Source organism: Blastomyces dermatitidis (assembly GCF_000003525.1).
Source record: "Blastomyces dermatitidis ER-3 genomic scaffold supercont1.3, whole genome shotgun sequence".
Taxonomy (NCBI): Eukaryota; Fungi; Ascomycota; class Eurotiomycetes; order Onygenales; family Ajellomycetaceae; genus Blastomyces; species Blastomyces dermatitidis.
The window spans coordinates 4,681,578-4,708,640 of NW_025544776.1; the positions used below are offsets into that span (position 1 = coordinate 4,681,578).

The window sequence follows — 27,063 nt, forward strand, 5'->3', positions numbered from 1 at the left end:
CCCCTTCCCCTTCCCCCTCCCCTCCCCGACTCTCTCATTACGCAAGTAATCCGCTGTGAGAACCTATAGAAACTCCTCCACCTTCCCGCTTATCTATGCTACAATCACGATTACAATGGGTGATGTAGATCTAACCAACGATGGCATCGTCAGCCTCGACTATGATTCTCGAGGCTACATCTCTGCTCCCACCTGGTCCGTAGCGGTGGAGCATCGCCCGACCCAGCACCACCAGCAGCACCAGCAGCACCACCATCAACACCAGCAGCAGCAGCAGCATCAGCATTCGCAGCACCACCACCACCACCAACGAGCCGATGGTAGGGGGGATATCTCACCCCTACAAACTAACAGTCACGATTTCAACGCCACTGTAGCGCACGACCACGATCTCATCAGCGACTGGGAATTCCACAATATACAACCCCACCACCTCCCGTATTCTCAAGCTGAGACCTCGTCTGCTCCCCAATTCACCTCCAGCTACTCGATCCCACTCCAGGCTTCTCCAATCGATCTCATGCCAGCTGCTACCCAGGCTCAGCTGGGTCCAAGTCTACTTGACGGGCCCTATCACGTTCCTCTGTCTGCACCGCCAGTCGATATGATACCCTTCACGTTCCACGATTTCCACGCGGATCTCATGTCTTTTCCGACTATGGACGGCCTTCCAGATGTGACCTACGCTTCCCAGAGTATTCAGGGCAGTAGCTCGCCAACAGACACATATTTGGAAGTCCGCTCCTTGACCAGTTCGAGCAGTGATAATGGCTGGACAACCATCGAGAATCGCAGGTCTCTAGACTCTCCATACCACGAACATGGCATGTTCATCAACCCAAATCAGACCCTGCATAATAGGAGCCTGTCTGAGTCGTCATATTCCGATTTGGATCTCCACAACCCAAGAAACTCCTTTAGCAGCATAACAGACTTTTCTCATCCCATAAATTCTCCAAGTTCGGAATCGAATCTCGAGGCGGAGTACAATGCTATAAATCGTAGAGTGTCATGTGATCAGACCTCCCATGGTTCGTCGTCCCCGGCTGCTGTGAGCCCCGTTGGAATTGTCAGGCCCATGCCAGCCAAGAAATCTTCGTCGCCTTCCCGATCCCCGACTTCACAGGCGTCGTCCTCTCCGCCAAGTAGAAAACCATCCCGCAAAAGCCCTATCGCCGCAAAGACCGCAGAAACGAAAGTGCGAAAGCAATCTCAGTCTGGAAAGCCCGAAACTGAGAAACGTGTGGGGAAGCGAAAGGGCCCGCTTAAGCCTGATCAGCGGAAACAAGCTAGTGAAATACGAAAATTAAGAGCTTGTCTGCGATGCAAGTGTCTGCGATGCAAGTTCCTCAAGAAGACTGTACGTTTAATAATATGAAGAAAAAAAAAAAAAAAAAAAAAAAAAAAAAAAAAAAAAAAGAGAGATCCCACTCCCCTCCCACACCTTCTTTCATTCGTATTTCAGATATCTTCTAACATTGTAAATAGTGTGACAAAGGAGAGCCTTGTGCGGGTTGTCAGCCATCACACGCTAGGCTTTGGCAAGTTCCTTGCACTCGCATTGACATCAAAGAAATCGGCTACTTCATGAAAGATTGGAAGGCCGATTATGAGCGTCACGTTACTTTAGCCTTCTCAGTGGGGAACATCAAGGGGTTCTCTGATGTTGAGAGAATACTCTTCATCACTCATGGATATGGTCAAGTGATTCCTGTCACCGCACGCGAAGTTTATGTTCGCGATGAAGAGTGCTTCAACATCGATTGGGTGGAATCTATGCAGCGCGATCCTAACAGCTTCGAGCTCGCAACCGCGAAATTGTCGGCGGGCATGGAAGGGATCACCCCCGCAATGCTTTCGGATTACCTTGACAAACATATTGACAGTGACGGGAGCTTCGAGAATTTCGTGGATGACTACTTCACCGGCACCCCATTCTTGACCCAGATGCTCAAGAGTACATTCCGGTATTACTCTCGAACTAAGCTTCCAGTTATCCGGAAAGCACTGAAGCTCATCCTAGCCTACAACCTTACGCTACATGTTACCATGGTCGAAGGAGTTGGTGAGCTGGAGGATTTCATCGGCAAGATCGATGATGAAACGTCAAGGTACAATGGAAAAATCATGGCACCAGTCATGATAAATTTCCAGATCAAGTGCGGCTTGGCTACCATGTGGCGAGAATTGCAAAAGGACGTGCTTGAGGAACTGTCTGCTCTCTACTCCAGTGTTTACAGCGGTGACAAACTTAAAAACTGGCCAACCATTTTCCTCCTCGCGTCTATACTGCTTGCTGTGTGGGAAGAGATGCAGTTTGACTGCCATTATCGGGTTCCTGTAAGATTGACTTCTTCTATATTAATATTTTTCTCCTTCGAGCTGCCTTAGACTAACCTGATATAATTAGGATGCTGCGGCGGTTGACAAATTCTGCACTGATATGGAAACAACCCCCGTCGGTGTCATCGTCGGCCTCTTCCAAGCGATTTCCCAGAAACTACCAGCATTCACCGAATGGGATTCTCAAAAACACCACCACCTCCTAGGCTCGAATGTTGACGTCTGTGACACCATGACGGAAGTTCGTCAGCATGTTACTCAATACGGTAAGTTTCAAGAGGCGTTCAGTATTTCCTCCGTACATGTTAACCCCTTTACATGCCCGAAAAGAAATCCAAAAAACACAATCTAACAAATTAAACCCTGCAGAATCCTATCTTCGAACCCGCAGCAAGTCGAAATTCGACCGCAACGATTTCGATTGTTTATCAAATAAATTTGTCTCTAGACTTGTTATTCGCGCGAACTAGAAACGGGACATGCCCTTCCATACCCCGATCTTTCTTTAGCGAACTATGACCTCCCAGGACTTTTTGTTTGATGATGTAGTCTGCAATTTTTGGTTTTAACGGCCTTCCATCCAAGCGAGCGCGAAACAAAAGTACAATTTACGAAAACAATACATAGCATCTGCTACGACCGGTATGAGATATATGTTCCATGATTTCCATGAACGAATGAGGCAAATGAGATACAACCACGCTCAACACGGCTCCGCATGAACCCTTTTTGGCTGGACCTTACACTCTTTTGACTACCAACTTTTCCTTTTTGTTATGTGCTTACCATCTGTTTTTGGCATATCAGTGTCAAACATTTTGTGTGATATTTTTTTTGTGAGATTATCATTTTTTCTTTTGGTTTTTTCCTAAAACTTAACCTCGATGTTTTGGGAAACAAGAATTCCTTTATTTTTCTTAAGTGATATATACCTTTTATTTATGTTTTTGATATTTAATCTTTTGCTGCTTGATTCTTGATTCTTGATTTTTTTTTTTTTTTTTTTTTTTTTTTTTTTTTTTTTTTGGAGAACATTTACCTGCATAGAACTGGTTCCCCCCCTCTTTCTTTAAATCCGAGTCGCCTCTTTTTTGTGCTTGCGCAAAATGACGAGAGAAACAAAGAAACTAGAAAAGCGAAGAAATAAGATAAAACAACACGACGGCGACGGCGACGGCGACGGCGACGATGATGAAAATTACGGAAGAAAGGGGAAAAAAATACGCTGCGTTTATAACAGCGGTCTTTTGATCCGTTATATCGCCTTTCAAGCTCTGCCTATTCTAGTTTGTACTTTTCATTTTGGCCATGTTTTTTATTTTCATTTCTGATACTGATGATCGCAATCTTCTACTCTACGCGTTCCTCGCATTGCTGCACTTTTGTTAGTTTAGTTGATCTTTTTCTTTTCTTTTCTTTTCTCTTTCCTCCTTACCTTTCTGAGTAATATCGTGCCCGAGCTATTGTCATTCGCCGCTGTATACCCTTTCTGTCCAATTATTCTGGAAGAAAGGAGGTTTGGGTGGCGGAACTTGCCTCTTGCCTGGTAAAGCGTAGGGGGACCTTGCGTGGGGGTGTACGGGGTACCCCGTCTTAAACCTCTTCACAACCCCTATCTATATATTTTTACTTGATCCTTTTTTATGCCCTCCGTTTTGAATAAACAAGACATATAACAATGAAATAAATGAAATTATATCCAGAAATATAATCTTGGTCAAAAATGGGGTGATGATCAGTTGCTTTCCAGGGGATACTGTGCTACATATATCTCCTCACTACGGAGGATCCTCTCAAAAGTTTTTGATTAGCACTAAGAATTTAAGGTGTAACTTTGTTACAGGCATAAAGTATTCCCATTCCCTGTCTTAGCCAGAGTTCTAAGGGAGGCTAATGTCTGTGTCACCTGAATAACTAGCTATAGCTTAACTAAAGCTAGCCTAAATCCCAAGGGCTTGAGAATAGAATGGTACCAGTATTACAGCTTAAATTCTTAGCGAGGGTCCTCCGTAGAGTACTAGTAATTTGACCTCTTACGCTCTTGTCCTCTGTTCCACCCGTTCTTGTTTCTCATATTTTATTTAATAGGTTAGGGCCTGTGGAGGAGGGAAGGGAGTTTGTTGCCACACCGCCCGTCCTGCATTCATCATTGTCATATCTACTTGCCGTATGCTATGGTTCTCCGGCGGATCTCCAGCGGATCAGGAACCAACAACCAGAGTTTTTGAACCATTGATCCATCTGTAGGAAATTAAAGAGGCTTGGGATATAAATTGTACAGTACAAATGAAGTTCACCCCCTTTTTATTTTAAAAATAATAATAAATCTCCGTATCGTTCCATCACGTATTGTTCCATCAGTCTGTCATATATAAGGTTATTTTGTCGTCCTCTACCGCAAACGAATCCTAGCACCACTCAAATCTCACAAGAAACCATACGGCATACCATACTACATACCCCCTGCGGACAAAATAAAGGAAAAAAAAAAAAAAAAAAAATGAAGCTCCCCCTCCTCCTCGCTCTCGCCGCACTCGCACCCCTTGCATGGGCCACCCCCGCAAGCAGCGCACACCCAAGAGGGTTACAAGGACCACCAGGACCAGGACCAGAACCAGAACCAGAACCAGAACCAGAACCAATGCCAGACCCAACAGTGTCAGAACCATACGCCCAATCAGCACCACGCACCACGGGGCTCTCTCTTCTTGTGGGGGTGAAATATTGCGCGCTCACTTTCTACTGCAGGACTCATATAGAGTGCGCGGAGCAACCAGACTGCAGGGAGAAAGCCAACTATGACCCGACCCGAATCTATTGCGGGCGCCTCTTCTATCCCCATCAATGCGTTGTGCGCGGATCTCCAGATCCCCATCCCATCACAAGATTTGATGGTTTGGCGCCTGCTCCTACTTCTTCTTCTTCTTCTGCGCCTGAATTTGCTTATACTGCTGCTCCTCGGAGGGCGTGAATATGAACAATAGTGATTGGTGTCGATAGCGATGGCGATGGTGATCATGAGGATGAGGGTGATCGTGATGATGAATAATACTCCATTCGTTCTGCGCTTGTGATTTTTCAGTATATAGACTGAGAGATGGGGGATGGTGGTTGGTTCGAATCTGACTTTTTTTTTTCTTCTTTTCCTCTCGTTACCCTTGAGACCCCACTGTGTATGTAATTTTTTAGCTCTTGCTATTTAGCTTAAAGTTTTTACATTAAAGTTTTAATCCGTCTACCCAGGTCCCCTCAAATGCATCTTGAGTCGATACAAGCATGGTTGGCTCACTATCGCTTTTTCCCCGCCCATGCCCGAGAAAGCGCTTGCTCTGCTTGGTTTTGAGGAAGAAGATTATACCCGCTTGAGATAGTATGATATAGAAAGATGTCTTTTGAGATGTATTAAGGAGCCGGTGTATATTTCTTCCGTCAGTCGGTGGTCAAATCTGTAGATATATATATATATATATAACGCCCCCAGAGAGGCAGAGGGGCGGGCAGACAGCACGTAACACTAGTGGGTAGGTAGGCAGGCAGGTAGGTAGACGAAGAGCGAGTAAGTAAATCTTCAATCCTCAAGCCGGTTTTTAATGTGAGCAGGACTACGAGCAGTCTAACAGGCCCGAGGGGAGAGGGCAGCGGGCAGGGTGGCAGAGAGAGATCGCCAACTATTTTCATGAACCATGTGAGTGATCAATCACTGAGACGAGAGACCATCATCATCATCATCATCATCCTCTTCTCTCTGCACAAATAGTATAGGCTGTAAGTAAAAGTGCTAGTAGATAGAACATTGAGGAAAAAAATACGGCGCGTAGACTTTGACTTCAGAACGACGGTTGGTTCGGGTCGGGTGGTCGGTTGCTTAGAGTTTCTGCCAAGGAATCCGGGGGCCCGTTCCACTGGAGCGCTTCCGCCGGTTAGAGCCGCTTACCATACTAACTACACAGTTAAACGGTCAAAACTATAAAACATGTATAATGACTGACACCCGAAGTAGATGTATGTCCCAATGAGGGGCAACATGGATCATGTTGTTAACTTTTGATAATGTTACCAATCTGGTACTGTTGCTCCATAGATTCAACGCCTTCCATCGGGTTCATCTATAAGTTAGTTGAAACATGGCTAGAAAAAAGCTGACTGATCTCTGAAGCATGGTCAACTCCATGTCAAACCTCATCTAGAATACTCCTCTGTACATACATACACGTATAGCTTCTCGCTATCTCAAAAACACTCAATACTCAACACACACTCTTATTATAAAGATAAGAATTATAGAGTAGCTCCTCTCTAGAATGATCAATTAACAAACACTTCTACTTTTCAAAATATAGCCAGTATTGTGTTGTGTGAAGAAATGAGTCTATTAGTGTATGTAAATGAGATTGTTCTACACATGATCAGGGTTGATTTTCTAACCGTGTTCAACTTCTTGAGATCTTTCTAACCGATTACTTATAATAATTTAGTCTAGTTAGTGGTATATCGCAATATCATACATTTTCTATGAGAGTTTCAGGAACCCACGTTCAAATTGTAGCAGTAGCAATAAAATAGACCTTGTAATAAGTTGGTAAACTAAAAGAGAAACACCTAGATTGCACAGGAGCAACATTGCTAGCAAATAAAGGGTGGGAGATGTGTTACCTGTCCACCCATGGTTGAAACCCTAACGCAACCGTCCTAGCACCGTTCTCTTCATCCACAGATGTCCCGTATGGGCTACCTCTTCCTTGCACCGCCGGTCCGTCCCATTGACAATTCATTTTTGGATGAGGATGGAATTCCCCATGTGGGGAACGTGGTGGGCTATGGGGATAGCTGAACGCTTGTTTACTCTTCCCATCAAAAGACATCACACATAGCTGGATAGAACATAGAAGAGGTCCCTTGTATAAGGTTTTGTTTCACCTTTTCTTCCTACCTTGGGGTATCCGGGAGAAGCCTAAAGGGTATGGGAGCGTGGCATGCACATGGCCGGAACTAACTCGAGTTGATTTATAAAAACGGGGCCTCGCGGGTCTTGAATCTTCTCTCGTTCATGCTTCTCAAAGGCCTTCGAAGAAGAGAAGAAACAAACGGAGCATTCGGAAACCATCGATTGATCTCTGCTTGCTCTCCCCCTTCAATGCGTCCAATCTTCAACCATGAAGCTTCAGGCTTTGCTTTCGCTCTGCTTCCTTGGTGCAGTCACCGCCGTTCAGTCAGCTAAAGTGGTATGTTGTGTTTTGGTTTATGCCCACCTTGCTCAAAGCCCGCGCGAGGAAAAAAAAGAACTCGATAAAAAAAATTCTCTTCCTACCAACCCGGGCGTTGACGTTTGACAACGTCAACAGCAGGGGCGGAACTCAATCCCAACTCCGCGGTCCTGAAGTGAACTAGGGACTTTCATACTTCAAAAGGAACTCAGGCAAGATTAATCTGATTAATCTGATGCACAGGATGTGAACGACGTTCTCCGGAACCTAACGAGCGATCCCCTAGGATTTAAACATCTGGGTGACGATGGGGTCGCGCGCTCTTTCAGCCCAAATGGCACAGTGATTGACGCCGTAGGGCTAGACCCTGAGCTGCTCATGAATGCTGCTCAGGGCTATAAAGATCCAAGCAAGCGGCAACACTTGATAGATCTTTGGACGGGCGTTGACGGCACCAATGTCAGTCATCTTGATCGCTATTCACCCCCCAAGGATTTGCTTCCTACCCTCTTTACGGATAGCAGGTTGGGAAAGGAACTTAAGGAAAAAAACGAGGAACAGAGGGCCAAGTATGGGCAGTCGCTGAATAAAAGGGGCAGTGTTCTCGATCCCAATGTCAATTGCTTTGACATAGTCTGTTACAATCAATTAACCTGCGTGTGGTTACAATGCAGGGACTGTGTAGTTTATGATAGATTCCGGGGCACCAATTGTATATAAAAGCGAGGGGTTTTGGAAGAACAACCGAGGGTTCATACCGGAAGAACGTAGGGTTATTACACGATCGGATTATGGTTGTTCCACTATTTCAATCCGCGACACCGTCGCTAAGCTGTAACTTATAAGGCAGCAGGCGTGGTATTATATTATTATTATTATTCTTCTTCCATTATACTCATATGCAAGTGGAGCTTATGATGAGTCCTTGCGTGATGTTAAATACAGGTCAAGTGTTGGTTATACAGGAGGAAATACAGGTGTTGAGACCACACCAAGATAACAAGAACATAGGAAAATACAAAGGAGTGACAATTAGATACATGCGATAATAACTTCCCAGCCCAGGAACATAGAGCAATTTATGTTGGCCCTTACGGCCGTTGCGGTTAGCGATCCCACTAGATCACGTGACCCACCACTATATTATGTTCCTGTAGATAGATCTATCAATACAACCTTCAACTATTCTACAGGTTATAGCCTGAATGGCATGTTTTTCTTTTTAGAATGTTGTATCAACATTTTTTGACATGAATAGTTCATCTTTTTTAGAAAGACTCTCACTCTTTATTAGAGATATTTCATTTTTTCTGAATCTGCTGATAAGTAGATTCATATACTTTATATTTTTTTAAGAAAGTGTGTTCTTCATTGTGAAGAATATCACTTTTTTATTTTTTTACATATCTTGATATGAGTGATATGCCTGTTACTTCAGAGTTCAGCTCAAGGCTCAGAACTACACACTTCACTAGATGACTTATTGATAGAATGATCACTTATTATAAGAAGGCTTCTGACTTGTAAGATGAGACTGAGATCAGTTTTCACCAGAGTATGAAATTTAATGATGAGACAATGAAGAAACTTCAGAATAAAGAAAAGCAGAGTTAACATTTATCTGCATAGACTGGCCGCTGAGATCATGAATTTCATATTTAATCTCATTTAATCTGATCTTATACATTTCTTGATGTGAATCCTGCTGAAACTAATTATTAAATAAACATGTAAAGTGACTATATATCAGATCTCAAAATGAAATCATGACTTGAAAAAAATGAGAAAGTGATCTCATTTGATTTCATTTAGTTTCATTCTTAATATAAAGTTACTATTTTTAGACATTTTAAGGTTTTTTTTAGATTATTTTTAATTTTTTAAAAAGTAATGCTTTTTAATAACACTTAAATAAGATTTAAAGTCATTTAAAGTAATAAAAATAATTTAAATTGAGAAGTGAAAATTATAATCTCATTTGAAAAATGTGATAAGAGTAGACAGTAAGTCTCACTAAGATGATATAAAACTACTATCTAATGTTAGAACTGTGTAATGAGATCTGTCAAATTGATAATGAGACTATTAAAAATTCTGATTCTGATCTCAGACACGGTTACATAGTCAGTCTACATCTGCCTGCAGAATCTGTTTATTTCAATTCATTGAATTCTTCACTATCTCTCACTCTCAGAATGCTGACTTTTAATGATGATTCAAATCAATCTATCTATTGCACTGCAGGCAATCTTATGAATCTTATACAGATAATGCTACAGAATCAGATAACTGTGACTGAAATCACTTAACATCTTACTACATCTGTCTCTGCATAAAGAGATACTACAAGAGATGAGTTACAGAAATATCAGAAGAAAGTCAAATATGCACTAGATATTAAATCAGTGATCACATTTGATAGCTCTAATTATGAAGTCTGATGTGTTGATATATTGACTGATGCAGAAGTTATTAATGAAATCAATATTTTATTAAGAACTTAATAAGAATTCTCTTTTACATGTTATATTAATTCTGAGAAGTGAAGAATCTGTTTTAAGTCTCTATATAGATGTATACTATTGAGTCTTGTTAAAAATGTTCAAATCACTATTGAAATCTTGAAAGCTGATAATGCTGCAGCTCTGTGAGACAAGATTAATATTGAATATATAATATCACTGACAGAAGAATGAGTTAATGTCTTCAAGAAATTGACAAAATTACAAGTCAAGAAGAATGATTATCTTATTTTTCAGAGATATTTTCACTATCTTATTATCTATCACAAAGAGCTCTGTCAGAGTACTGAGAATGTATATCATGATCTTTTTCTCAACAATCTACAAGATTATCAAAGATTATTTATCAAGATACATTTAAATGAGTTTTTCTTCACTGATCAGAGACTCATTGTCAACATTGATATCAATGATTTGATGAAGCAACTGATCAATTGTACATTCAAGAAGATCATTATCAAGTAGAAAAAGCAGTCTCAGACTGATTCTGTAACTGTAAAAAAGAACAAAGATAAGAACAAAGATGAGAATAAAAGCACACTTGTATAAAAGTGCACTCACTGTAAAAGATATGAATATACTGTTGACAGGTGTTTCATCTTACACTCTGATAAAAAGAAAAAGAAGAATGATAAGAAGAATGACAAGAAGAAAGAGAAGAAGAATGATTTAATGAGTTCTCAATCAGCAGTAAATGCAGTAATTACAAAGATTGAGTTCTATTTCTCTTTCACAGTCACTGAAAAATCATTCTCTAGATCTTGATATTTGAACACATGTGTAAGCCTGAATATGATAAGTGAGCTTCATTCTTTTTTAAATATTAAATCTTTTAATGATAACATCTCTGTTGATTCTGCAACTGAGAGAACTGAGTTTGTCAAGAAGATTAAGACTGTCATCTTAAAGATTGAGAATGATGATGTTAACTTGTAGAATGTTTACTACATTTCTAATATTACAGTCAATCTGCTTTTATTTATGAAACTTGAAGATCAGGGATTCTGATTTACATTATCTTTCACTATTTTCTCATTTTTCATTTACAGAGCCCTGAATGATGTTATTTTTCATACAGTTTGAACTGCTCAGAACAACATATATAAGATTGATGAATAGAAGTTCAATGAGAATCTCAATTATCTGAATAAGACAGTCAAGTATATTGTAATGTCATATGAGTATGATTTTAATTGAAAAGTTGATCTTTCTGTGACTGCTATTACTACTGTTAATAATGTTAATTCTGCAGATACAAGAACACAGATATCAAAGATATCAAAGACTCTTTTGAATTGATATTACAATCTCAGTTACATTCACACTGATGCTATAATTGCTATGGCCAAGAATTCTCATACTGAAGTTACAATTAAAGATTCTAAGACTAAGTTCTTTTGCAAGAAATGTGTCAAGACAGGTATGATATAAGATTATTTGAAAACATCAATGCCTAGATCTATTCAACTCATTGAGAAGGTTTATATTAACCTTATAGATAACAGATATACATTGAAAGATCTCTCTGATCATCTCTTAGAGTTCTACCAGGAAATTAAATACTGAATACTTATTATCTGTAATGTGACTTGCTATCATTGAGTATATTTTTTAAAGTTCAAGAATGAGACTGTTCAATACTTTGAGTTGTGACTCAGATTCATGAGTAATCTCAGATATACAGTCTCTGCTTTTCTACAGACTGATATTGATGATGTTTTCCAATTCACATATATACACACAGTTATGAATTCATATGATATCAAATGAAAATCAACAGTATCATATTTGTCACATCAGAATGATGTTTCTGAACATGAGATTCACACTATCATAGAATGAGTTAGAGCTGCTCTTTTGAAAGACAATCTCTCTAAGAAGTTCTGAGCAGATGTTCTAGAGACAGTGATTATAATAATTAATAATACTTTCATATCTACAGTTCTTTACAACTTGAAATTTTGATCCTCTACTGCAGAGACTTCTGTGATTTTAAGTTCATATAAGATTTCTTAATATGCACTTATAAATATCTCACTGAATGTGAGACATTTTCACTGATTAAGTGCAGAGGTTTTTATTCACTTACATGAATCTTAGCAGCCCGCGGATAAGCTTTCTTCATATGCTGATTTCTATCATATCATTGAATTCAGTGGTATATTAATATATTGTCTATAACATTCTGAATCTGATAAGATTATTATCAGTAGTGATGTGAGGTTTCTGATCACTGAAAAACCAGTTGTTACATCTGTGAAATTCATCAATTATATTGTTGAACTGAAGCCTGATATTCATCTGATTGATGATGAAGATGCCTCTGATATTGATGATTTGAATTCTACATGATTGCAGCCCGTGAAATCACTGGCTACATATACTTTGAGTATTATTACAGGTAATCTCCCGAAGTTCTACAAGAATGCCACATCTCAGTCAGAGAGAGTAGAAGATTATTGAAAGAAGTTTATATAACATAAGATTACTGACCTGAAGAGATATAATACATGAAGTTTGATCTCTAGATCTGATATTCTGAGAGATGAACTGATTGCTCTGAGCTGTTAAGTGTTTCTTGAGAAAGATAGGCCTGCAAACCTGAATACTGATTCTAATGATATTCTTAGAAAATCATGTTAAGTGATTTATAGTAACTGACTTAAGAAGAATTCTAGAGAAGAGATCTATACTTCTGTCATCACTGATACTGTCAATTGTATTATTTTTACAATAGCAGTACTACACAGTTGAATACTCTGTTAAGTGAATATAGTAATAACATATCTTTATAAGCATCTCACTAAGAAGATCTATATGAGACAACTCACTGATTTTGAGACAGGTTCACTGAAAACACTTGTCTGCATGATTGAGAATAGTCTATACAGTCTGAACTCTGTAGTGAAGATCTGATATGATTACTTAACAGCTCTGTTAAGTGATCTTGAATTTACAGTCAGTACTCATGATTCAGTACTCTGATATCATACATTCAGATATCATCTCTATATGATGATCTATATTAATGATCTCAACATCATATTCAAAGTTTCTGAGAATGTTAATTGACTAGTGAGTATGCTCAGTAAGAAATTGAAAGTCAAGAATCTACATCAGCTAATCAAGTATTTGAGTATGAAGATTAATTGTTCAGACAAGGAAATTAATTTAATACATTATTAATATATCAAATATCTTGTTGAAGATTTCTATTTTGATAATACAGCTGTCATCAGAATATCAATGAAGAATGAATTCTGCATTAATAATTTCTCTATATCTGAGAAAGAGACTGATTTCACAATTCAGTGATATTAACATGATGTGAGTTGTCTGTAATATCTTACAGTTAAAACATGTTCTGATATTACTTACACTGCCTCACTACTTGCTCAACAGAATATTGATTCAACATCTCAATATTGAAAGACTCTATTACATGTTATACATTATTTGAAAGAAATCATGAATCTGAGCATTTTCTACAGATATGACCTGTATAAGAGGTCTGTTTCTACTGTTTCTATTGATCTCTCTGTTATTCTCAATTTCTCTGATGATTCCTACCTACTCTTCAGCTACTCGGATTCCGATTGAGCCAGCCTCTTGAATGATGATAGAAAATCAACATTCAGCTACATTTTTAAGCTCACAGACAGTCTGATTTCATGATATTCAGTGAAGCAATCTTGTGTATCTCTAAGTTTCAATAAGGCTGAATATGTGGCTCTTAGTGAGGCAGTTCACAAGGCAACATGAATCTGAAATCTCATAATTGAGCTTGACTTCATCACTACATCTTTAATATGAATTCTTGCTAATAATAAGAATGCTATAGATCTCACAAAGATGACAGTCATTACAGTCTGAAGCAAACACATTGATATACATTTTCATTTTTCATGTTGACAGTTGAATCAGAGAATTATTGATTTAGAATATATTCTCAATGCTCAGATGACAGTGAATGAACTTATTAAATCTCTAAACACTGTGATATTTACATGATTTATAATTTTACTAGGTCTTACAGACATAAAAGTTGAGAATGTTTAATTTTACATTTGTATTTGATTTTGACAGACTATCTTGATGATTTGAGTGTTTTTGTATGTGATTCTTATTATCTTGAGAGAAGGTGTTGACTCTTACAGCTGTTGCAGTTAGCAATCTCACTAGATCACGTGACTCATCACTATATTATGTTTCTGTAGATAGATCTATCAATACAACCTTCAACTATTCTATAATTTATTGAAGTGATTTGTACACCTCTGTATTTATTAGAAACCTGAGGTGCTTGAGTTCCGGATTTAATATATCCCCTGCGGGTTTCGAATTCACACGCCTTGGTTTCCCACGCCAAGGCGCTACCGGGTGGCCGCATTAATCATTCGGCCACCGAGGCGCTCAACAGCAGATTGAAAAGAAGCTTAGAAATATAAGAAAGACTTAAGAGTAAAAAGAGAAGAAAGAACAAGCTACTGTATAACAGTAATCACAGTTAAATAAGAAAAAGATTAAAGAATTTAAAAATCATCTTTTTAATCAGAAAAGTAGATTTTCAATTTCATAAAGAGTGATTAAATCATATTTTCAGAACTCTGTTAGAGTGCTTATAGATTCACTACTAAAGAAATCTGATAATATTATAATCTTTACTGATTTAATAACTGCTTACTTACTGAATCTCTCTTCACTCAAGATTTCATATTTTAGATAAGTTATTAAGCTTAATAAACATTTACAGAATTAACTGTATATTTTTATATATAATTTTCTATATATATTTTTATTATATAATATATCATCTTAAAATCTAATTGTGTTATTAAGATATTATTGAAAATATTTTATTATTATAATAATGAAATAATAATAGTATCACAAGAATCTTCAATCTCACTCATTTTATTTGCAATATACACTGCATATCTATTCAAAAATAGAAATATGAGAATAGTGCGATCTCTGAGTTATGTGAATGATATTGATCTAGTCTACAGCTTAAAAACTATTAAAGAGAATTTGAAAGTGATTGAAGAAGCTGCAAAGAAAATCTTTGTTAGAGCAGATATTAATCAAATTCAATTTAATATGAATAAAACTGAGTTAATTCATTTCTTTTCTAGATTCAATGAGAAAGAACTATCTCTAACTCTTTTAAATAGAGAGATTAAACCCAGTGTAAATGTCAAATGATTAGAAGTATGGTTAAACTCCAAGTTGAATTTTAAATATCACATTCAATAAAGAACTGTCAAGGCAGAAAGACTATTAAACAACATAATCAGACTATCAAATACAGAGAGAGGTTTATTCTTCCAGGCTATGAGACAGTTATATATAGCCTGTATTACATCAGTAGCTGATTATGAAGTTCAAGTTTGATGAAATAATCAAGAGAATTTCACTGAACTCTTTCAAAGTCTGTAAAACAGAGCCTTGAGAAGAATTCTGAGAGCATTCAAATTATCTTCTATTAAAGCAATGAAAATTGAAGCTTCAATTCCTTCTTCTGCTATTAGATTTGAAAAGGCCTGTATGAACTATGCTCTGAGAGTTGTAAAGATAAGCTTAAATCATATAATCAGAGAAAGAGTCTCTTCTTCATTTTCATCAATTAACTCTGAAAATGAACTGGATTGAAATAGATTTCTTGATTGAAATGAAAATAATTCTTCAAAGAAAATGTCTTCTCAACTGTACAGACTATACTCTCTGATTAAAAATCAATTCTCTTCTTTAAATGTTGAAAAAGTAGATCATGAGAAGTTATATCTCTAAAGAGAAAAGCTTGAATCTCTTATAGACTTACAAATAAGTGAACTATCAAAAGAGAAAGAATATGAACAGCATTTGAAGAGAATTTCTACAATCAATATAAAAGACTCTATTCTGATTTATTCAGATGACTCAAAAAATGAGAACCTGAATAGATTAGGCGCAGGCATTGCTTATACTGAAGATAATATCAATTTTATCTCAGATTTCTGAAATCTAGGCTGTGAATCTGAAGTCTTTGATGCTGAACTATTTGCAATAGTGAAAGCTTTCAAACTCATAGAAATAAAATCTTATAAAAGAGGAAATAGTTTGAAAGAGGTATGAATATTCTCTGATAGTCAAGCTGCTTTGAAAAGACTTAGAAATAGTCAGATTCATAACAATCAAATGAATCTTGAACTGATCTTAAACTCTGTTTTGAAAATTCAAAAGAGAAGAATATCAAAGCTGATAATACATCTGCACTGAGTTCCTGCTCATATGAATATTCATGGCAATGAACTGGCTGATTCAGCTGTAAAAAAGGGTGCAGAATTAAGCAGATCTATTCAAAAAATTATGTCCTGGTCTTTTATAAAGAGAAAAATAAAAGAATCTTATTTAGACAAGTGAAATGAAAGCTGGCAGAAACAAAAGAAGAGTATACATTATTCAAGATTTGAAATAAAACTCAAGTGGAAATCTTGTTCAATTAAATGTAAAAAGAAAATATTCTCATCTATAATACAGCTGAAACTATTGATCATGAGAATATATCTCTCTGGAGAGAAAAGCTGGAATCTCTCATAGACTTACAAATAAGTGAACTATCTAAAGAGAGAGAATATGAACAGCATTTGAAGAAGATCTCTACAATTAATATAAAAGACTCTATTCTGATCTACTCAGATAGCTCAAAAAATGAGAATTTGAATAGATTAGGCGCAGGCATTGCTTATACTGAAGATAATATTAATTTTATCTCAGATTTCTGGAATTTAGGCTGTGAATCTGAAGTCTTTGATGCTGAACTATTTGCAATAGTGAAAGCTTTCAAACTCATTGAAATAAAATCTTATAAAAGAGGAAATGATTTGAAAGAGGCATGAATATTCTCTGATAGTCAAGCTGCTTTAAAAAGACTTAGAAATAGTCAGATTCATAATAGTCAAATGAATCTTGAACTGATTTTAAACTCTGTTTTGAAAATTCAAAAGAGAAGAATATCAAAACTGATAATTCATCTGCATTGAGTTCCTGCTTATATGAATATTCATGGCAATGAATTGGCTGATTCAGCTGCAAAAAAGGGTTCAGAATTAAGCAGATCTATTCAAAAAACAGTGTCCTGGTCTTTCATAAAGAGAAAGATAAAAGAATCTTGTTTAAATAAGTGAAATGAAAGCTGGCAGAAACAAAAGAAGAGTATACATTATTCAAGATTTGAGACAAAACCAAAGTGGAAATCTTGTTCAATTAAATGTAAAAAGAAAATATTCCCATCTATAATTCAGCTGAAACTAGGACATGGTTATTTCAAATCTTATATACAAAGATTTGATGATAGATTTGATTCAACAGAGTGCTCATTCTGCAATGTGAATGAAAATCCTGAGTATATTGTAATGCATTGTGCATTATACAATAGTCTCAGAGTCAGATTAAAGAAGAAGTATGATTTAAATCAATTAAATATGAGGTTCTTATTCTCAACTGAGACAGGAACTAAATACTTAATAGACTTTCTATCAGAAACTAGAGCAGCTACAAGAAAATGGCTGAATTCAGAAGTATCTGAATATGAAGAGGTGGAAATTGACTAGATATAGTCTGTTAAAACAGCTATACATCATCTTTTAATAATTTTGTTTTGTTATAGTCTCTCTTTACTGTACTTGTTTCCTTCTGTTCTTTTCTCTATCTATTTAATGTGTCTATCTTTAAGACTATGTTCTCTTTTCTTTTATCATAATATTTTCAAATGGTTTCAAACTATCAGAAGGTGTTGAAATACTGCAATTTGTAAACAGTTTTTGTATTCTGGGCTGGAATTTTCTGATTTTGCATATTTGAAATTGATAAATGTATAATAGTTGACTCTATAGATATAGGAAAAACCCTGAGAACTAAAGATTCTCAGGTAGATGTCATAGTCTCTGACTGCATACATCTATAATTGAAGAATAATAATAATAATAATAACAGCTGAAACTAGGACATGGCTATTTCAAATCTTATATACAAAGATTTGATGATAGATTTGACTCAATAGAATGCTTATTCTGTAATACAAATGAGAATCCTGAGTATATTGTAATGCATTGTACATTATACAATAGTCTCAGAGCCAGATTGAAAGAGAAGTATGATCTAAATCAATTAAATATGAGATTCTTATTCTTAACTGAGACAGGAATTCAATACTTAATAGACTTTCTATCAGAAACTCAAGCAGCTACAAGAAAATGACTAAATTCAGAATTATCTGAATATGAAGAGGAGGAAATCAATCAGATATAGTCTGTTGAAACAGCTATACACTCTCTTTTAATAATTTGTTTTGTTATAGTCTCTCTTTACTTTATCTTTTTCTTTATCTTTTCCTTTCAATTTCTTTCTATCTATCTATTTAATGTGTCTATCTTTGAGACTGTGTTCTTTTTCCTTTTTCTCTTTTCCTTTGTCATGATATTGTCAAATGGTTTCAAAGTATCAAAAGATGTTAAAACACTGCAATTTGTAAACAGTTTTTGTATTCTGAGCTGAAATTTTCTGATTTTACATATCTGAAATTGATGAATGTATAACAGTTAACCTTACAGACATAGGAAAAACCCTGAGAACTAAAAGTTCTCAGGTAGATATCATAGTCTCTGACTGCATACATCTATAATTGAAGAATAATAATAATAATAATAATAATATAATCTGTGAAGATCAACTATAGCATTCATAATCAGAAGCTTCTTATAATAGTGTAAGAAATCCCGCTTCTCGCGGATTCTTTACCCCTATCTCTATCTCTTGCATAATCAATAGGGCTAGCGGCCCTTGACTACACACAACTATATAGACTGGAGTTCGCGAATACTATTCACAACTCAGCTTGAATACTATTATACATTTGATCTCTATATTTTATCTTTCTACTGTAAATACTTCTAGTAGTTAACAGTACATATCATGTCAAGCTGTAAACACCTGAATAATTATCTGTGAGCACTTATTCTTACATTTCAAGCTCAGTCAGTCAGTAACTATCTGTTATAACTGAAAGAACTAGAAACTTATATACTTCAATCTCTGTGAACTCTACTGCAGACACTCAGAAGCAGTTATCTGAATCATAAATAATCTCTATGAAAGAAGTCTCAGAGAACTTATCAATTACTTACAGAACATCATTCTCTACATCTGTGACAGAGAAACTCTCTGAACTCATGAATAAATCAATCTTAGTGAAGAACATTCTTGAGTATCTCTTATAAGACTAGACTGGCCGCCGGGACCATGAATTTCACATTTGGTCCCATTTGGTCTGGTCCCATACATTTCTTGGCGTGAGTCCCACCAGGACCAAGCCTCAAAAAAATCTGAAAATGGACCATTTCTGAGAGAAATGGTGTGAAAAATGACCAGATTTAATTCAAGAACAGTGAAATGAGAGTAATTTTCCAGGATAAACTGTGAAAGATGATCATTCTTTCAAAATCAGAATGAGACTGGGACTGAAGGTCAAAATCAGTCTCATTCAGTTCATTCAGTGATTGCTTATATAATCAGAATTTGGTAACAATTATTGGTAACACTCATGAAACAACTAAATACATTCTTGTGCAAGTTTATTCTTCACTTTCTCATGAAAACTACACTTCTCTGATATACTGTGATCAGAGGTATTAAACTGTCTGATAATTCCATGTTTTACAATCATGAGTTTCTTGATTGTTTCTCCTTGTAATTGTCCCCAGTGATAGTGACAAATATCTTGACTTGAGTTGAACTTTTGCTCCATTCCCACCCCTGCCAATGAAATTACCAGAATATCACGCGCCATCAGTGCAACAGTTGAATATGTACTCTCAACAATTTTTCATAACTCTAGAATTGATTTGGCGCGTAAATTCATCAGATCATCTTGAAGATAGTGATCAAATTCAGTTTTACAAGCATGTAGTTTTGCCTGATTTTCAGTTGCAATCAATGTATGCAAGTTCTGTTTCAAAGTTAGTATTATAGTTCTATGTGATATGAAGTGTTATCAAAGATTGTTACTTACTAGGGAATTGTATTTCACTGTCTTCACATCTTGAACATCTACTCATTCAAATCTCTGATAGTTGGCATTGTAGTAGTCTCAGGCTAATTTGACATATGAGTCTCATTTCTTCTCTGTCCAATCTTGAGAAGTGTAGGTATTAACTCAATGAGAGGGATCTAGTAGAGCTGCTACAGCATAGTACTCTGCAAAAGATTGTTCCATTTTGCTGTAGTAATATGCCAGTTTATCCCTTGCAGCAACAATAGCCTGCACTATAGCATCATCCCAGACTGAATTTCTTTTTGAGTGATTCAACTGCTTCTTAAGATGAGTAAATAAACTGTTATACACCCACCAGGCTGACTGCAGCATTGGTGTACAAGTGATTGAGACTGTCTTTGTTGTCTTATAAAACTGAAACAGTAAACCAATCACATATTTCAACTGAGTTCACTTCATATCAGAAAGTTTCAATATCTGAATCTTTTCCTGATCAGAGTGTTGCACTCAATGATCAATTGTCTGACACAATCAAAGAGCCTGAACAGTCATCTCATATGTTGAACTTCACTGTGTTCTAACATCCTGTATCATATTCAGTGGTGTGACTGATTTGTTTGTTTGTTGAATATCATGGAATTATTGTTATTGTTTAGAAGAGGTACAAATTGCATTAGCAATGTTTTGAATCTATGATATTTAAATTATTAGTCAATCTATTCAAAATTAACAGTAGTGTTACCAAAAAGTGTTATCAAAAAGCAATATCAAAAAGTGTTATCAAAAAACATTATCTTTTGCAAAGTGAATGCAAAAGTTACTTGAGTAATCACTTCCATCTCATTCTCATCTCAAGAACCAGCCATCTCATTATTCTTTGTCTTGATGTTAAGATTCTTTACCAGTGTTTGCATCACAAGTTAAACCACATGAGCAATACAGAGAATATGACCTTGTTTATCATTCCAGGAATGCAAAGCCAATTTTTGCTTCAAGCTCTTCATCATAGTATAGTTATTCGCAGCATTGTCAGTTGTAATTGTAAGAAGACTGGGACTAATATCTCAATAGTCATTTTTAATCACAGTCATTAATACCTCTGCCATATAATCCCCAGTATGACTACTGATCAATGATTCAAATCCAATTAATGTCTCTCAATAAGTTCAGTTCTCATCAATGTAATAACATATAACTCCCATAAATGCAAGATTGTTTGTACTAGTCCATGCATCCACTGTGAGAGACACTCTTCAATGATTCTTCAACTCTGATCCTAGATGTTGCATATTGACTTTGTAGTGTGTCTCAAGGTTGAACCGAAGACAGGATCAATGTGAAATATGAAGATTTGAATTAAGCATTTGAAGAAGTGTTCAGAATTCAGGGTTTTCAATTGATTGAAGAGGAAGATTCAGAGATATACACATGTGAAGTAATTATTCATGGAAGTTATCAGGTGAGAGTTGTGAAATCAGAGTACTGATACAGGGTTGTTTTCACATGATTTCCTTCAAATTAGAAAGTTAGTGTTATCAAAAATTGTTACCTGGTAGAGCAACTTACCAGCTCAGTAGTAATTTTCTGATTATTTTCCTTTTGTTGTCTGCATCCTGATGACTTCAGATGTCAGGAAATTTCTCCAGAGTCATGACCAGTTCATGATGAATGTTTCTGAATGAAGTTGCAGTGATTGCAGCAGAGAGATGACTCTTCAGTAATCTGCAATACAACCTGTTGATAATTATTCCATAGTTCATCTCAATATTTGTGTTGAGTTTTTCATAAATTTTGTGACCTGGAATCAGATATGAAGAATGAAGTGATCATTCATCATGATTGAAAGAGAGCATCCTGTGTTGAATTATAAACAACATAGACTTTGTGATTCACAGTGATTTCTTAAAGAGTTTGTGAATCTTCAATAGAAGTAAAAGAAGTGAAAGAAGTGGATTCAGAAGATATGATAATAATTTGAGAAAGATGATAATTTATTTTCAATAACTGATCACTGATGTGTGTAAGAAGAATTAATATAAGAGAAAATAATCTTGTTTCTTAGCTTAGTTATAATTTTAGTACTAACTCAGATTGAATATCATTGATATATAAAAGTAAATAAACAATCTTGATTAATCTCTGTTATATTTCTTGAAATATATTAATATTGTGAAAGAGAGCATTACTAAATTATGTTATCAGATGATATCATTAAAAATATATTAATATTGTGAATATCAATGTTGAAAAAATGTTGATACTTATACATTATAGTGATTTGTGAATCATGATAGTTAAATATATATATATATATATATATTGTTCCTGACTTGATTACAACTTGTACAATAATTTTTAAAAACTCAAAATTAATTTCAATTATTAATAATTATGAACTTACAACTAACTAATATAAAAAGAAAAAAACTTTTTCTACTTATCATCTTTCTTCTCTTTCTCATTCTTCTTATCATTCTTCACAATCCACTTCTTATTCTTCTCCTCCTTCTTCTCCTTCTCATCTGAGATGATAATCATCTCAAAATCTCCCTTCACTGCCTTCTCAGAGAAGGGTTCTCACTGCTCCCCCCCAGCCAGGTCAATCTGTACCTCAAAATCCTGCATTTCCTGGTCTGCTGCCTCAGGTTCCACCTCAGCAGCAAGCAGATTGACATGCTCAGAGAGCAGGGCTGCCTCCTCAATGTCCTGAATCATGGAGTGCATTTGAGACCTGAACAAGGCCTCAATCCCCTCCTTCTCTATCAGCTTCTGCTAATCAATTAGAGAACAGAAGCATTATCAAAAATTGTTATCTCTCAATAAATAAAAAACTTATCAGTTTTGACTTCTTTATCTCTCACTTCAACATCTTCTCAATCTTCTTCTGCTACTGCTTATTTACAGCAACACTCTTCTCCTCTCTCTCTCTCTTCATCTTGGCCTTAAATCATTCTCAGGACTTCTTCTGGTCTTATCACTACTGCATGAGACTCTTCACTGTCTTCTTCTTCAATCTCTCACAGGCAGTGTCATTCACATTATTCCTATACTTAGTTCAGTCTAAATCTATCAGAAGTGTTACTTAAAATTGTTATCATTCTGCTTTCTTACAGAGCCTCTTCAAGGCATCATAATATGCCTTGCAATCTGTCTCTCCTTGCTTAAATGCCTTCTTCTTCTCTCCCTCCAATCTGTGACAGTGCTCACACGCCTTGGTGGTCCGCAGGACCGCAGAATATTTGAAGAGGGATGACATGATTGGTTTCAGTGAGTGTTGAAGAGGGGTGAAGGCAGAAGAGGCAGTCAGAAATGATATGATAATGATGATAATGATGATGATGATGATGATGATGATGATGATGGTAATGGTAGTAGTGATAGTGATGATGATGATGGTGATGATGATAATGATGATGATAATGATAATGATGATGATGAAAGAGAGAGTGCATTGAAATATATTACTGACTTATCAAATATAAAGAGACTCAAAGAAAATATTAACAGCTTTCAGTGATGTACAGAAACAGCTACAGTGTTGCATAGCAACATCATCTTTATTCAATGCATGCACTGTTGATATTCTTTGTATACAGTTATCATATAATCTGTATCAGAAATACATGCAGAAAACAGATCTTTGTTGCTAGGACAAATGATTGCAGCAATTCTCTGTTTTTATATCATAAAGATAAGTTATTCTCATTTCTTTCTTCTCTCTTTTCTCTTATTCAATCAACCACTAATTCCAAGCTGATATGAAAACTATTAAAACACTCTCAGAAACCCTCAAATTGAAGAGTATAGACTAATCAAATTTCAAATACAGAAGAAACCAAATTATCTCCTATCTTCTACAGATTCAATTACTCATCTCCTCTTAAATAAAACAGCAGTCATGTCTCTCTTCCCCTCTCAATCAAATGAAACATGGCCTGTGAAAAGTGAGTACCACATCAGATCATAATGGTCAACACAGCCCCAGCATGCAGGGCTGCATATGCGCAGCGTGTGCTGAACTGAAAGACTGCATGAGTTGCAAACTGGCAGCAGCATTCCAGAGAGAGCTGTGTGGTGTGAAAAAGTCGCAACCCTCAGCCACATGTGCAGAGAGTGGATTGCTGCAGTAAGTACATATGCATTGAAGTAACACTTTTTGATAACACTCAGTCTCTGATATGATGAAAATAGAGTCTCTCTGTGAGATCTGTTTCTACCAGAAGTCTGAGGATCTTATATTCCTCAAGACCATCTTTACACACCTTGTCCGTGAAATTGATGAGAGAAATCATCAATTCCAGCATTCTGCTCTTAATATCATTCAAGTGATAGCAGAGTTCACCCTGGCCACACTTTTTAAGTGTATATTTTCTAATTATTCACATTTATATAGATATATACTGATTATTTGTTAGATAATGTTAAGACAATAACTCATTACAGCTGTGTTACCCTCACTATGAGAGATACACAGTTGATGATGAACATTGCAAAGACTCTGAGAAGTGAGTATTTTGAGAGTGCTGCAGCCCTGTGATCTTGATTTTTTTTTATTTTTATTTTTTGTTTTTTTCTTTTTCTTTTCTTTTTTTTTTTTTAATTTTCTTTCTCTTTCTGTCTCTTTTTTTCTTTCTCTTCTTTTTTTCTTTCTCTTTTTTTGTTTTTTTTTTTTTTTATTTTGATTTTTTCTTGTTATTTTATTTTTTGTTTTTTTGTTATTTTTTGTATTATACATTTTTTTTTTTAATTAAAATGATATTGATTATGATCTGTGTTTAGAAAAGTAATGATATTTGATAACACTCTCTGTTGAATTTTCAACAAATGAGCACTATGTTATGATATTATGTAAGTGAGAAATGATTTCATGATCTCATTTGATGCCATTTTCAATAATGAGATCAGAATGAAAATATGACTAAGAATTCAAACATATTCTTTATCTGAGACTAGATTTTTATTTGAAAAGTGAATCTGAGACCTTTAATATTTGAAATAACAGGATTTGGGATCAATGTGATGAACACAAACCATGACCAGGAGTAATGCTTTTAGGCAATGTGACAACTGTAAAGTTTGGTCCTGGTCTCAGACACGGTCACACGGTCAGTCTATATAAGACTAAGCTATTTTTCTACAAGAAATACTTACTGTCTGTAAACACTCTTGAACTGAGTCTCTAGACATGATCTTCAGAGACACTTATGAACTGAAAAGAAACTTTCTTAAGTCATGATCACTTAAGATCACTTATCAAATCACAATCTATAAAAGCTTTTATAAGTTTGTATTTGAAATTGACTTACAAGCCTGACTGTGTAATATGAAAGATGAAGAAGCTGTCATCTATACAATAACAGACCTGTATTACACTGAAGTTAAGAACTGGCTGAATTATCTAGAGAATGATTATAAGAGATCTCAATAATCTGTTCTTAAGATCTATTTAAAGAATAAGTTGAGAGACTCTGTGAGCTGAACAGAGAATATCTGAGCTGTAATTATTAATATTAGAAAAAGAGATGAGAAATCTGATAAAGACTACTCACAGTGCTTCATGAAATTATGATATAAATTAAGATTTATGAAAACAGAGCTCTGAAATAAGACCTGAATAATGATATTTATAAAGAAGCTGAATAAAGATATACAGAACAAGCTTATTAAGTAAGACTCTAAGTTCTTGACTCTGAAGAAACTGATGACTCTCATTCACTGCTTATAAATCACTGTGAGAGTCACAGATCTGTAGAGAGTGAATCACTGATCAGTCTTATAAGAGTTAGAATAACAGAGAACAGATTTGTCAGAAAAAGGTAATAAGATATAGAGAGATTTGTATCTGACTACTGAGCAGAGAGAAAGAGCTTCATAAGCTTCTGTGAATAGAGTGTATAACAGAGAGACTAAGAAAAAGAGACTCTATTTTATCTATTCTAAATCAGAACATCTTCATATAAACTGTCTGAATAAATCAAAATAGAAATTTAAAGAGTTGTGAACAGAGTCAGTAACAGTCTTCTTAAGAGTCTTGAAGCTGATATCTGAATCTGTTACTTCTCTGATGAAAATGCTTACTTATAGAGAGAGACTGTGCTGCAGTACTACTGCTCTGTAAGCATGAGAAGTATTAATAAACTCAGAATCTCAGGTTACTGTAATGTCTCTAAAGCTTGTGAAGTGAATGAGCTAAAAGATGAAAACTGAGAATTCACTCTTATAATAAGCAGAGTGTGAGAACTCAGATCTGAGAACTGAGAGACTTATAAGAGTCATCTTTGAATTACAAGATCTCTCTGAAATCTGAAGAAGATTTGTAGAAACTGTGATTATTATAAACATTACAGATAACATGTATTTGAAACTTGTATAACTTCAAAGACATAATCTGCACATAGCTGTCTATAAGTTAGGTTTATACTTCTGATCAGTGTTAACAGACTCACTTATAAAGATAGAATCAGTTGATACTGTAGAGTTGATTAGAGAAGACAAGCTCATCTATATAATGACTTTGTGAGTATCTAAGAATCTTACAGTCATGAAAACTGAGCTTCAGATATCAGAGAAATATCAAGATCTTACAGAGATATTCAGCTCAGCAAAGACAGCTGAGCTTCTCTCTCACTGTGAGAAGAATCTGATAATAGATTTAATAGAAGAGTAGAAATTCTTCTGAGAATCAATTTATAAGCTCTCTTATCATAAGACAGAGATCTTATAAATCTATATAAAGAAGAATCTGAAGAATGACTTCATCTGATCTTCATAGATCTCTGTGAGAGTCTCTGTGATGTTTGTGAAGAAGAAGAATAAAGATCTCAGATTATATGTAGATTATCACAATCTGAACTTTAAGATAATAAAGAGCTGCTATTCTCTATCTCTGATTAAGAATGTGATTAACTGTCTTACAGAAGCTGTCATATTCATACAACTGAATATGATCAATATATATACACAG

General features: G+C 35.7%; 4 protein-coding genes across 4 annotated transcripts; 3 read left to right on the plus strand and 1 right to left on the minus strand.

Annotated features, from left to right (window-relative positions):
* Positions 1-115: 115 nt before the first annotated feature.
* BDCG_03264 (C6 finger domain-containing protein) lies at positions 116-2,813 on the plus strand (the record flags this gene model as incomplete). Its single annotated transcript, XM_045418870.1, has 4 exons — positions 116-1,360; positions 1,489-2,340; positions 2,411-2,609; positions 2,713-2,813. 4 exons carry the CDS (start codon positions 116-118, stop codon positions 2,811-2,813), a joined length of 2,397 nt encoding a protein of 798 aa, XP_045275339.1.
* Positions 2,814-4,389: 1,576 nt separating this feature from the next.
* On the plus strand, positions 4,390-5,822 carry BDCG_03266 (uncharacterized protein). The gene is made up of 2 exons (XM_045418871.1): positions 4,390-4,618; positions 4,705-5,822. The coding sequence occupies exon 2, from the start codon at positions 4,844-4,846 to the stop codon at positions 5,312-5,314; it is 471 nt and encodes a 156-aa protein (XP_045275340.1). The 5' UTR covers positions 4,390-4,618; positions 4,705-4,843; the 3' UTR covers positions 5,315-5,822.
* A 1,674-nt stretch (positions 5,823-7,496) lies between these two features.
* Positions 7,497-8,239, plus strand: BDCG_03267 (uncharacterized protein; the record flags this gene model as incomplete). The annotated part of the gene is made up of 3 exons (XM_045418872.1): positions 7,497-7,565; positions 7,791-8,116; positions 8,182-8,239. The coding sequence occupies 3 exons, from the start codon at positions 7,497-7,499 to the stop codon at positions 8,237-8,239; spliced, it is 453 nt and encodes a 150-aa protein (XP_045275341.1).
* Positions 8,240-22,532: 14,293 nt separating this feature from the next.
* On the minus strand, positions 22,533-23,034 carry BDCG_16711 (uncharacterized protein; the record flags this gene model as incomplete). The annotated part of the gene is made up of 3 exons (XM_045425907.1): positions 22,533-22,658; positions 22,710-22,871; positions 23,002-23,034. 3 exons carry the CDS (start codon positions 23,032-23,034, stop codon positions 22,533-22,535), a joined length of 321 nt encoding a protein of 106 aa, XP_045275342.1.
* Positions 23,035-27,063: the final 4,029 nt, after the last annotated feature.